Source organism: Asterias amurensis, chromosome 6 (genome assembly GCF_032118995.1).
Source record: "Asterias amurensis chromosome 6, ASM3211899v1".
NCBI classification, from domain to species: Eukaryota; Metazoa; Echinodermata; class Asteroidea; order Forcipulatida; family Asteriidae; genus Asterias; species Asterias amurensis.
Window position 1 is genome coordinate 24546879 of NC_092653.1, and position 14462 is coordinate 24561340.

At 37.1% G+C, this 14462-nt stretch overlaps 1 protein-coding gene across 1 annotated transcript; it reads left to right on the forward strand.

Moving 5' to 3' along the window:
• Nucleotides 1-2393: 2393 nt before the first annotated feature.
• LOC139938512 (neuronal acetylcholine receptor subunit alpha-9-like) lies at nucleotides 2394-10975 on the forward strand. Its single transcript, XM_071934079.1, has 6 exons — nucleotides 2394-2510; nucleotides 5043-5188; nucleotides 7622-7666; nucleotides 8585-8694; nucleotides 9121-9659; nucleotides 10059-10975. Exons 1-6 carry the CDS (start codon nucleotides 2456-2458, stop codon nucleotides 10679-10681), a joined length of 1518 nt encoding a protein of 505 aa, XP_071790180.1. The 5' UTR covers nucleotides 2394-2455; the 3' UTR covers nucleotides 10682-10975.
• The last annotated feature ends 3487 nt before the right edge of the window (nucleotides 10976-14462 follow it).

Sequence of the window (14462 nt, forward strand, 5' to 3'; positions counted from 1 at the left end):
GTTCTCAAAACAATCACCCAGTTCAAGAAAATACATTTGGGGTTATTATGACAGGGGGATGTGTCTAATGCGCATGCGTATACATCATCCCATTCCAGTGACTTTGGTTTCGGTTCTTGGGATACTAGTGAGTCTCGATGAAGTCAAAGTAGGCCTACTTCACCTTGCGTCTTCTTTTCAGTGCCGCAAGAGGGCGCAACTTGTTCATGCTGGTAAAGTTAACCTAGTTATTGTTATTGTAACAGTTTTATTTTGTGTTTTTTTAAAGTGACATTCGTCAACAAATATTAGCAACTGTGATGAATGTTATACCCGTCCACTACGAAAACATTCATTGCAATGGAACATCTCTGGGACGTGACATTTGTGCAAGTGAGCAATAGGCACTTAACCATAATTGATTTGCAAAACGCTGAATATGTAATGCATTCTGCTCTACCTTTCGGGTTTCTTTACCCATGTCTACAGTATTACAGACTGTGAAGGGGTAAATAATCAAATTTCAGTCCCAAGAGAAGTTGGCAATGTTTTGGTTGACACTGAATCATTTTGATGGCCTTCATCAAGTGGCAATCCGGACTCGTGATTTTAGGTGAGATTTCATTTAAGAATAAAATAGAAACACTTGTCGACCACCAACATACATATTCATTAAACGGTAAGTAGTAAAATGTAGCATTACATGTTTCGACAACGAAGAAACTTCTTAGAACCTTATTAAGTATAGGCGCTAAATCTGTTATAGGGATACAGCCAAGCCGTAATAATCTAAACGAAAATATTTTTACAGACCCGCCTTTAATTAAAAATCGGGACTTCAGCCGAAGCTGAAATAATTCTATACCTGATCCCCCGCTTAACTTATTGTATATAGATGGATGGAGCTAGTGACATGGCAGATTTATTCGGAAAGTAACTTTCATTTTCAATCAGTGGTTCATCAAATTCAATTATGGAAGTTACCTCTTCTTAATTTACAAAGGTCTATTCAGGGCATTTTTCCATGGTCAGCTTAGCGTTGATTAACACTTGTAGTCATTAAAAACCTTCACAGTCAAGATTTTATAATGACCGTATTTTATGTAACAGAAAAAGTAACGACTGGTTGCATTTAAGTCTTGACTTCATAAGTTGAGTTGAGGTGACGTTCACATTTTCAAATTCAAATCATGAGAGTGGGCAAACCAAAATCCTCATTATTTGCTACAGGAAATAATTTTAAAATTATCGGCTAAAAATAATTTTAAGTCCTTGCTCTCCTAGAAAAAGAATATAATTCGAAAATTCAAAATTAATGTCCTAACGCTATGGCGAGACATTATAGCATGCACCAACACAATATTGAGTTTCGGATTGTTGTTCCACGTGCTCATTTTAAAATAACAATAACAATTGATAGTGACAAACAAAAAGCCTCGCCATTGACGCCTGAGCTAAAACTTCGAAAAATATTGTATGCTAATTTTTTTTACATTAATCGATATTATATTCTTTTTAAACAGATGCTAGTGACAGCAAACTATTCTTCTCTTTTGAATGTTACCTGAACATGAAATAAGCAAATCAACATTGAACAGGAAACAAAACCTTTAGGTATATTTTGGACAAAACTGTTAACTTATTTGCAAATTTTACCTCAAGTGCGACATTACATGTCAAATGTATTCCTTGTTTAGATAAACTATTAAGTTACACTAACATTAGAGAGACACGTTGATTGAACTTAGTTTTGTCTTATTTAAATATATCTTATTCGCGCAAATGTACCTCAAATTCGTAAGGTTTTCATTTTACTTCGTTAACTAACACGGCCCGCCATTTTGTAGAACCAAATACTTGACTCCACAAAATTGAACACGGCCCGCCATTTTGTAGAACCAAATACTTGACTCCACAAAATTGCAGACTGTGTTAGTCCACGAAGTAAAAGGGATCAAGGGATGATCGATTGAATAAGTATAAATTATTCTACCTGAGTGTAAAACTTCTTTGTTCCATCAATATTCATTTCATCGTACAATGTGGATAGAACTATGTATAAAAACATTTCACAGAGTAGTGGTTCTAAAAAGAACCGGTGGTTGAAAACTCAACGTTATGCCCCGATCGTCCTCAGGTTATAGCCCAAAGCGCCCAATCCCAAGGCAATGTTTAAAAACTTGTAAAACCAGTGTACATCACAACGCGGGTTAATCACACGAAGCGATAGCAACCGTTGCTATAGTGGATGCAACTCCCCCTTACATACCTATAATAATTGATTTAATTGTCGGTGAAGCAAGAGTCAACAGAGGCAGGAAAGGAGAGACAGGGAAGAGGAGCGATCCAAGGGGGCATATACAGATAGGAAATTAATCAACAGAGAGGAAAGTCAAGGCTAGTATAAGGGAAAACAACCACGAAAACTCTGGACACCTCTCGACACGCAGAGTTCGAAACTCATTGTTTAGAAACAATGGCTGGACTCGTTGCTGTTTTCATCTTAGTGGTGTGCAGTACTCTTCTCACAGGTAACCAATTTTGTTTTCAGTTTCAAGTTTTGTAATATTTATGTATGAATATTATGCCTGGCTTACTTTCAGATACAATCAGCGTAAGATGCAGGGTATTTGAAACGTGGTAAATTTCATGACTAATTTATATACATCGAATTGGAGATCATGCTATTAAAGGCAGTGGACACTATTGATAATGGTCAAAGACTAGCCTTTACAGTTGGTGTATCTCAACATATGCATAAAATAACAAACCTGTGAAAATTTGAGCTCAATCGGTCATCGAACTTGCTTGCGAGATAATGATGAAAGAGAAAAACACCCATGTCACACGAAGTTGTGTGCGTTTAGGATTTCGAGACCTCAAGTTCTAAATCTGAGGTCTCAAAATCAAATTCGTGGAAAATTACTTCTTTCTCGAAAGCTATGGCACTTCAGAGGGAGCCGTTTTTCACAATGTTTCATACCATCAACCTCTCCCCATTACTCATCACCAAGTAAGGTTTTATGCTAATAATTATTTTGAGTAATTACCAATAGTGTCCACTGCCTTTAAGCCTGGCTTACTTTCAGATACAATCAACGTAAGATGCAGGGTATTTGAAACACGCGTGGTCAATTTCATGACTAATTTATTTACATCGAATTGGAGATCATGCTATTAAAAGAGAGGGCATAACAGTTTCCAATAGTGAGGTTTTCAACAATTTAAACCTTGGTTGAATAAAGTTATTTTTTAAGTGTCATCTATCTATGTATATGTTACAGCAGTGGGGTTATGATACTAAATTAGTTTAAATTGAGCATATGTTTTTAATTCGGTACAAACCGGTTCCACAATCGCAAGGAGACCGGAATTTTTATTAGGCAGTTATGTGTATCAAAGCTTACCCGCTCAAAAATATTTTCAGCACGTGTAACCTTGGGTTGTCTGAGCGTTTTCATGTATTTCATAGACTCTTGATGAACATCATGATTATACACTATAGTATAATATGAGAGTAACGTTTGTTTATTGCTCGTTAAGTTTTATTTCGTCGTGTGTGGGGGATAAGGGAATGTGATAATGACATGTTGATTAGTTACAAGATAAAGTGCAAACGCAATTATTTTGTTATGTGCAAAATTGCCGTATTCCAATAAAAGCTGTTTGATTAGTTTTCTGTCACCCATAAATCATCACAGGGAGGTTAAATTCTACATGGGTATGGGAAAAGTGGTCTTTGGAATAATTAGGCAACAATTTTGTTTAGTAACTTAATGGCCTTTTGTTACTGGAAAATGCACTTTGTGTGCCTGGAAGAAAAGGCAGCCTTGATTGTCTATATAAAATAGAAATGTCTACCAACAGAGAGGACTGCCTCTATAGACATTGGGATAAAGCCAAGTAGTGTAGTGTTAAGACATCTTCTCTGTAAAGAAGCAATGCAAAGGGCGTGGATTGTTTTCCCGACCGTACTCGAGAAAGGTACTAAGGGTACAGTGCGTTTCTACGTCGATGTTCAATATAGGGTAAAGGCCAAATAGCGTAGCCAATAACGAACCATAGCTTTTAATCAATGTTCAAAATAACTGCAAAAAACAACACAAATTACTGGTGATGGATACCTTGGCCTTAGTACAATAACAACATCACCTGATGCTAAAAAGATGTAGGTCACTGAATAATAGTCCTTATATCTGGTACAAGATAAAAATTAAGGCAAAATAACTGAGTATGAAATAATACTACTTGGTAAGAACTCTCCAAAGCGTTACAATGAACTTACTCTGATTTGGTGAAAGCATGCAGCTAGCATGTATAGATACAAACTACTCGCATCAACCAAATAGTGCCGAACTCACTTAGCCCTCTACACACGTATGCTGCCTGCCCCACCCGAAAGAGCCTATAGCCTTATTTGCCCACGGTTGAAAAACTAAGAACTAAGGATTGGATAGAGAGTCTTCCTTTATAACTGGAGTAAGCTGTATGTGAATGAGTGATCTAAACAAAAGGACTCAATGTGTTTTACCGAAGGAATGTTGTTCTATACTGTGATGATTCAATGCGTACTATAACAAGTTTGATTTAGAAAAGAACCCTTGTTCAAAAGAAAAAATGCATGTCCATTTTCACAACTATCATGGGATGAGGGGAAAATCAAATATTCTTTTTTATATGGATTTGAACCCAAGACCCAAGACCAACTGAGCTGTGCGGTATAGTCGATGTTTTCCTGAGAACTACATTTTGTTCTCTCGGGTTGCATGGATGCGCAAGTGGGCAAAGTAACAAACACAATTACTAGCCCACATTTAACAAGGGAGGGGGCTGAGCCCTTGACCAAACCACAAGGTGATTTTTTTCACACTACAAGATACACCAAGAAAAAAAAACAATCACAGGCATAATTACTCGGTGGAATTCGAACCCACGACCTTTGCAATTCTATAAGAGTGGCATACCAACTAGACCACCGTACAATAACTGATAGTACCTTTTCTACAGACCAACTTAACATACCAACATTTTAATAATACTCTTTTATCATTGTACTTCTATAGAAAGCGAATCAAAGATGAGTAATAGATCTGCACTGTTGCAGAATCTACTAGATGAGTACGGGCCAAGCACAATCAGACCAGTACACAACATCTCCGATAAGATAACGGTAGAGTTCCGGCTTCTAATCACCCAAGTCATTGAACTGGTAAGATTGTCTTTAATTGCCTCATCCCCCCCCCCCACACCCCACCCCCCACCCCCACCCCCCACCCCCCCCCCACCACAATTATGGGTATATTAACTTGTAAGACTGGCAATTGCCTCTTTATTGGCTATTGACTGTTAAAGATATTTAATTGCATCTATATGGGTAAATGAATTTGTAAGATTTCTAATTGCCTCTATATTGGGCATTGAACTGGTAAAGATCTTTAATTGCTTCTCTTGTGGAAATATAGCAATCACTGATAGACTCTCTGGAACAATTTTTTTTCAATTTTGTAAAGAACTTTTTTGAATCTGAAAACCAAAAGCACTGGCTCCCACTAAATATAAACAACAACTTGCACAATGCCAATACAAAATTGTAGAACTGGTTGGTACAGCAAGATTAGTCTAATTTCGATTTTTTTTTTTTTTTTTTTTTAGCGAGCTCCTTTTCAAAACTGACTGCTGTGACGTTGCAAGGGGACATAATTATTTTGGACTCTCAATAATTTAGAAAGCTTCCTTTTTTTATAAGAATAATGGTATCGTAGTTAAGTCTATAAAAAGACGCTTTGTGAATTATTTAAAAGGTAGGAAGAAAACGCATTCAGTTTGTTTGATCGACAGTAACAGTGTATTTCGAGACTAATTGGACAATGCAATATTACTCAGTAGTCACAGGCAGATGGTGTGAATTTATGTATTCACATTCGCATCGTTTGTGCCTAGCGAATGACGCAGAAAATACACAATGGTGATTTTTGCTATGCAATTTATGCTGCCAGACTCATAAAGTATTTTTCATTAATAATGTATACACCGCAAGGGAAACTGACTAAGTAAATTTTTAATTAAATTGGGGCTGAACAAAGAAATTACGGATAGACGATTGTCTTTTTCTACTGTGCATTCGGGGTAACATCATAATGAAATTTATGAAAAAAAATCCAAAACTAAGTTAAAATTCTAGTTAAATTTCTGTATAGAATGATAATTTTTTCAGAACTCAATCAACAGAACAAAGCATTCTTTACAAGATACTCTAATGACCAGAGCTTACCAGCAAATGTACGAATAATTTACGTAATTAATTTGTGCATGTCAAACCAACTGGTCTTTTAGTTGGTAAGTAGTTTGCCACAGCTACTACTGTTTTCTCAAAGGAGGTCATTAATTATGTTTTAAATTCTTTTCGTGTAAACTTTCAAGGTTGAAAGAGGAAACAGCTTTTTAATTTTTTTCTTGTTATTACCCTAAAAGCATTTCAATATGCCTACTTGGCAAAATCAAGTACTTGACAAAAAACCGGTGTAATCAAATTGAGCGGTGCACTGTTGTCACAACGTCGATTGACTGTGACTCCTAATCAAATTTCCCCAAAAAACCACTGTGTGTTAACATCATAGTTTTTTTTTTAAATAACACAAATGGATTGTGTTGGCAGAAACTGGTGTTACTTTTTTTATGGGGTGAATTTAGGTTGCCTTTTCGGTTTCTACGAGGTGACATCACAAATTTTAACACCCCAGCTTGGCAGTGTATTATTTATGTAGTGAGCAGTCTCTTGAAACAGCAAATGGAAATTATTTCAACTTCGAGTGCCACTTTCTCCAAACAATAGAGTGGCTATATAATTTTATGTCATCTGCGTACGGTGATACGGAAGCGTATTGCTGCCACATGAATAGAACAAATCTCTCTTATCGTGTAGGTAAAGTCATCGTGTAGTACACAATGAGAGAGAAAAAAGTGTTTACTCATGTGGCGGTAATGGGCTTCCGTACGGTGACGAGTATCTTTTCAATGCACAAAAAGTTGGCCATTCTGACGCACTAAACAACCATGATGGTTTTTTAATCTAACTAGAGTTTGTTGTTGGGGGCTGTGTACTTTCCTTATGGGAATTTACAGCAGTTTAATTTGCTTTTTCTTATAGTCTTAGGACAATGTCAACATTGACAGGGTCATTTATTACGCATTGCCAAAGGCGGCAGCGTTTTATTGTTGGCTGGTCATTAAAATTACCATGGATGGAAGCAATTATTCAATGAAGTAAAAAATCGTGGTCGTGGATTTAAAAAACAGCAAATATTTACCATGAGTCCAGTTTTGGTCGTTATTTCCACCCATCCATTTAATGGACTCCCTATGAACATATGCATCGTTCTTTGGGGCACGCTGAGTGTATTTTTTAACTATTTGTTTAATTGTCGCTGTTTGTTTGTGTGGGTGTGGGTTTTTCCAGTTAAGCTGAACGATGCTGTTTTTTACTTGGCTAAATTTATTATATTCTGCGAAGGATTTATGAATAAAACACATCTTGCTTTAGATTTATCGTTTGTGTTGGTTTCAGTAAAAGTGTATGATCATTTTGAAGGCCTTTTTCTTACGAGAAGTTCACTGTCTTCACACATTGTATTCTCTTTTCCAGAATGAAAAACATCAGACGATACAGATCAGCGGCTGGCTGAGACAGGCGAGTGTTTTAAAGACACATAAACATACATTGCTTATAAACCACACCCAATTCACTGCGTTTGCAATTGATAACCATTGTCATTAATTACGGTTGTAGTTGATTACGGTTGTAGTTAATTACGGTGGTAGTTAATTACGGTTGTAGTTAATTACGGTGGTAGTTAATTACGGTTGTAGATGATTACAATAGTAGCTATACGGTTGTAGTTGATTACGGTTGTAGTTAATTACGGCGGTAGTTAATTACGGTTGTAGTTGATTACAGTAGTAGTTAATTACGGTTGTAGTTGATTACAGTAGTAGTTGATTACGGTTGTAGTTGATTACGGTTGTAGTTGATTACGGTTGTAGTTGATTACGGTTGTAGTTGATTACGGTTGTAGTTGATTACGGTTGTATTTGATTACGGTTGCAGTTGATTACGATTGTAGTTGACTACGGTTGTGGTTAATTACTCTTTAATTGAATACGATTTTGTTTAATTACGGTAGGAGAAACCTTTGCTTTCCTTCTCGAATTGTTATCAATATTTCAATTGAAAAATCACTGACCTTCCAATCACGTGGTTTGTTGTCCACTCCATCTTGTTGGTGTATTTTTCCTTTTCCCCGAGGGTGCGTTAAATGTTTTTTAACATCACTGTTCGACAGGAAGACACAAAGACAAGTTAAGTTAAATTAACAGTTACGATTACACATGTTTGAAATAAATTAAAATAAATGAAAAAAGAAATAATTTTTTAATTTTGTTGTGTACAATATCAATTAAATTTAATTATCAATTTGGATCCCCCAAATCAGTGTCCATCATAACACATAATGCATTACATAATTACACATGTATAAACATTTAATCATTTCGCTCTGAAAGAGAAGAGTGCGTGACGAAACTTCATTTGCTTTTCTCTAAACTACAGACTTGGAACGACGAGTTCCTGATGTGGAATCCTGATGAGTATGGAGGAGTTCAGAGCCTATTTGTACACAAATCTAGAATATGGCTGCCAGATACCACACTTTACAAAAAGTAAGTTTAAACCATAGACTTGGTGAAGCGTCTAATCAGCAAACCCTTTCACGACATTTATTACGATTCGCGACGATGGTCCACACCGGGTCCTGTCGGGCCTTTCCCATTTCTGGATCAATATGATATGATGCAGAATGTTTCCAAAGAACACAAAAATGGTTCAAAATATCTCAGAATCCGAGTTAAAATACCATTTTTAACCCTTTTCCGGGAAATGGGTTACGCCCCCAGGACACAACCCAGGTTGGTTCCGACCCGGAAGTTCATACTCTATTTCCTACTTCTGCCGAACGTTCTTTTTCCGGCTTAGATGCAAAATGTTTACGGACAGAGGAGTTTTGACAACAGACAACTTGTAATGATCAAGATATAGAAACTTGTTTGCTTCGTTGACTGAAAGTTTTCACTATCTCCCTCCACCAGTGTAGACAGGGACTTTGAGAGCTACAAAGACATCTCAGCTGAAGCTAGATACGACGGCCAAGTCACCTGGTCCTCACCAGTCATTCTCAAATGCACCTGCCTCATCGACGCCCGTCTCTTTCCCTTCGACACTCAGGTCTGCGACCTGAAGTTCTCCTCGTGGGCTTTCGACGGCTCAGCGGTCGACTTGGTCATGTCTACGGGAGCTAAGGCCCTACAGGACCAGTTCGCAGACACCGGTGTTTGGGAGCTATTGAAGGTGGACGTGGTCCGTGTGGAGACATGGTACACATGCTGCCCACATCCATACCCGGAGTTGACCTACTCGTTACATCTGAGACGGCGGCCTCTGTTCCACGTCTTGAACATTATTCTCCCCTGTTTATTGCTGTCTATTCTGAACCTGATGGTGTTTGGCCTACCCCCAGAGTCAGGGGAGAAGATCCAGCTTGGAATGACCAATCTGCTCGCTCTTGTTTTATTCCAGCAGCTCATCAGTGAATCTTTACCACCAACGTCTGAAAATTCACCCATTATTGGTAAGTAACAGTTACGCCTAGTAATTTCTTTTCGAAAATTTTAAATTGAAAAACATCGAAATATTCATATACAAAACCCATTACAATTTTTTAAGAGAGCATTAGTTTCAGAAGCAGCCGTACAATCATAACTTGAACCAGTCTCCATAAGAGTTGCCAAGAAGGGGTGTGATGATATTTCACTGCTAGATCTCTTATTGACATGTTCCAACCCACCAAAGCAAATGTGAGACGCTTTGTGGACGCATACTAATACCAAGTACTAACCATTGTTTACAGTAATGTGCGCATGCTCAGAACTATACGCAAACAATTGAAATGTCCTTGGTAAGTCTGCTGCCACCAAGTGTTGCCAAGTCTCCCATTATGGCAATAATAATTGTTATTTCTATTCTGCAGGTTTTTACTTTACACCCATGATCGCCATTGGCTGCACGTCCATCGTATGTACCGTACTCGTACTCAATATATTCTACCACGACAACCGCCACCCCATTCCAAGATGGCTCCGATGGCTCTCATTGAAACTCGCTGCAATACTCTTCTACCGAGTGAAACGTCAGCCAGTGGTCGTCAACGGAACCTGTAACCCAGCCTTCCGATTGGATAACGAATCAACCAATCAGGGCTTTACAGAGAGTGATTCAGGGAGGTTAACTGCAAGCTGTAGCTTCACCGACTCATCCAGTTCCATGAACGGTGATGGTACCGTAAGCCAGAGCGAGAACACCCCCAATGTTGACGGCCAGAAGAACTGCAAGTCCCGTTGCCGAGCTTACAGTATGCACATCATGCAGGAGGTGTATTCGAACGGGAATGATCCAGTACAGATCAAGGCGAGTGGGACAGTGGCAAGGAAGGCAGCCAGAGCAAACAAAAGGAAACCCGACCCACCACGAGGGGTGATTTTGGAATGGAAGGATGTAGCACTAATCATTGACCGATTTACTATGGGGTTATCTGTACTTATAACAGGAACGGCAATGGCAGTTACCATTTACTTCTTTGCAATGGAAATCTAAAAATTAAAAAACTAAAATCGTACTCGTACATAACTTTATAATAAATAATGTAACTGTATAATATGTATATATTTTAGTTGTACAAACCAAATTCATCTTCCTTATTTTTCTTCAATAAATGTATAAGCTTTTGTTTGTTTGTGCCTCTGACGGAGGTTCGGTTTTGAATCGAAAGGTAAGGCCATCTCCCCTAGTAGTTAAACACTTTTTTACATTTGGTGTATATACGTTATTATCTCATCTTGGGATTTAATATCCATAATTCGCATTATCTGTTGCATCGTAAGCGCACAGAGAACCGCATGTACTTTTACAAAGAACTGAGACACACCATAGTGTGTCAAAGTATATAAGTTTAGGTGCTCAAACTTTAAATCAACTCTCGATGTGAGCTGTATGAAGTCAAAACTTATAACGTTATCCGACAGTTGCAATATATTGAATAGCAAATCTACTAGAAGTAGAGCAACAATTCGTTTCCAATGGGATAAAGCAATATAAACATGAGATATGTCTATATTGTTACTAGGAATAGAAATATCTTTACTAGTATTAGATATATATCTTCTATTTTTGAATAATTGTTAAGAATGTACTCCATAATCTACAAACAGTGTACAATGTAAATATATATCGTTTAGCTCTACTCTGAAAGTTATCGATGAACACTCAAGAAATTCAAGATAAAAAACATGTTGCACTTTGAAGTTAAACATGAACACGGAGTAACCAGCAGTAACCAGTAACAAGCAGTTAAAAGGGAGTGTTTATAAAATAAATAAAAACATTTGAGCGTAGAGCTAATGAACAAAATTTACAAATTTTCCCAGGAAGGAAAAACAAAATTCAATTAAACTTATTTTCATTGTTTGTTATTTATATCTCAGCAAAAGAGAAACGTGTTTTCCCCTCTTTAGTTTTCGACCGACCCAATTTCTGGCTCTCGACTGTTGCAAATTCAAACCCAATTTACACCCAAACCTGTTGGAAAGACCTACTAGAATTCAAATAATTTAATAAAACATAACAATCGTAAAATATCAGGGGTCAATTTCCTTAACGGCAGTGCTGATAACAACATCAAACATCACGAGTTTTATTAATGTATATGTACTTTTTATACTTTTTTTTAATAGCAAGCAAAACATATATTCCATGCAAAGAACAGCGGGATGAAATTGGTCACAGTAACGGGGGACGGACATGAAAGCAAAGAAGATGTTTTACCCGGTATGAGAAATAGGTAATTATGTATAACATTCATCACTACCTTATGACCGAAGACAGAACATAAGGAAATCAATAGTTTGTCATGGGGAAATTATAGAGGTATGCTCCGCTAGAAAGTTAGTGTACAAAGTACATAGGAGGATATTAAATCAGGGACAAATAAAATAAAAGAACGGAAGATGTCTGTACACAGGCGTAATAAATATTATCTGTGAAATATTATATGCAATCGTGTCCGCTGCTGCATAATGCAATATTGTGTCCGCCCGGTCAAATTTGCATATGAAATTGTGTCCGCCCCCGTGCAAAACCGTCCTTGCAGTAAATTAAACGCCCTTGGTCGACGGAACACATTCGCTTTTTTGTTACAAGCTAAGTGCATGTCTTGAATGACATGGGAAATGTTTAGCCGATGGGTGTTCCCTGCAATCATAAAGTGACAGACATGTGGTCCACCGGACGGTTTTTGCATAGCCCCGGACACGATTGCATATGCAGGGAGTCCAGAGCGGACAGTATTGCATGGCGGACACAAATGCATCTAACACCGGTAACAAAACAGAAAAGGGAAACAGAGAGCCTCCATTGGGGAATTCTAAAGACTGGGTGCTCCAAAAGAAATTGGGGTGTTTACAAAGTCTATAGGGGATGTTGAGCACAAGTACACACGATATAAAAGAACCAAAGATGTCTCTATACGGATAATGTGTGTGGTTTTATTTGTGTAACATTGCGGGCAGTCAACCCCTCTGCCCTCGTTAACCAAAGAGTCCACACACGCACATGCTGCTATGTCTATCTCAATGTGATGAAACAACTGATTGAAAATTGAAGGTGACGCTCTGAAAAAACTTGTCATGTCCTCTAAATACTCCATCCATCTATCCAAGGGTTAATTGAAAGATTTTTAGAAGTAACGCCTAGATTGCACCGAAATTTCGGCTGGCCAATTCCACAGGGACGCAATTAGGCAGGCGATATTGTTTTACATGAAGTAGGCCTAATGTATTATTGAGATGGCTCAAGGACCTACATACATATCTGGTTTAAATATTTTTAAGTGCTTCTGAAAACAATCGTATATACGGCAAAAGCAACAAAAATAATGGATACTTCCCACGCAAATAATCCAAAGCCTTATTATACGATTGCACAAACCATTTTATTTTACATAAAAGGTTTTTCTTTCCAGGGTCCTTTGATACCCAATTTACGCGCGGATTTTGTGATTAGATTTTGCCGACCTCCACTCCGCATGTCAATAGCGTATTGGATATTTGCATGTGTGGCAAGCAATGAAAAGATACTTAACAAAATATATATGTTATAAATGAATTTCAATTTTGTTTTTTGTTTAAATTTTAAATTTTTCGGTTTACTTTTTTTATTTTATTTAATTTTCATACAATTTATTATTCTTTAATAAGGCTATCTTCTTTTTTCAAATAGCCCCGGCCAACTTACTACCTTCCGCCCAGGTAGCATTAATAAGCAGGAATGATCTCTTCAGACCATAGTCTCCCGAATTTCAAAATATAATCTTCGGCATTAGAATAAAAAAGCAAGACATAGGCCTAGTTCCCACAAAACACAAAAATCTACACAACAAAGTGGCCTATATTTTTATAGAAAGGTTTGCGGTAACACCATGTAATGACTATCTCTATAATGAGTTGGGGTGGTTCTGAAAAAATAATGTCAGCAAACTGAGCATACCTCACCATGCAAAGCCTCAACACAAAATAGCCTACATACTAATCGTATGTTTTTCGTGTAAGTAAATCAGCTCCTGGAATTGAATTTCCAAAGGAATTCTCCTTTCTGAAATGGTTTAATTGTTTACGCAGTTTCAGTTGTTGAATGTCAGTCCAGTGCTTTTGAGTCTTGTTCAACACTCATTCATTTTATAATGCGGTGATCAATCCAGTCTCGCAATCCATTCACATCTATTATTAATACATCACACTGTATGGAAAACAATGACATGAGCCTCTTAGGGGTTTTTGATTGCTTTTTTTTAATTAAGAGTTGCGCACTCAGTCACTGTTCACATTGTTTTAATCTTGCTCAATCACAGACAGATTTGTATTAAAAGGTCAATTGAGTTGTTCAATGACACACAAAATACACAAACACTGAAAATTAATTTAGAATTAATTGCAGTTTACCTTGAAAATGATGAGTGACAGCAAAATACACAAGAGGTATAAGCATACCACTTTCTTCTTTTAATGTTGTTGTTTCTTAATAGCACAATAATGCACAATAAAATCAATCAAAAATAACCTAGTAAGAATATTATCTAATGATTTTTTGTAAGAATCCAAACATCCCAAATTGATAATCAAATCAATGTGCATTTTTGTAATACTCTAGAATGCATTTTTGTTATTGATGATAAAGCGCAATGATAAATATACAGTTTCTTATTTAGTAAGACCTGTGGTCTTAGATTCAAATTCCGTTTTAGGTTTTTTTCTGTCTTGTAATTTACAAATTCAAATCTGACATAGCTGTCTTAATTTGGAGAAAACTTGCAGTCTCTCTAAAT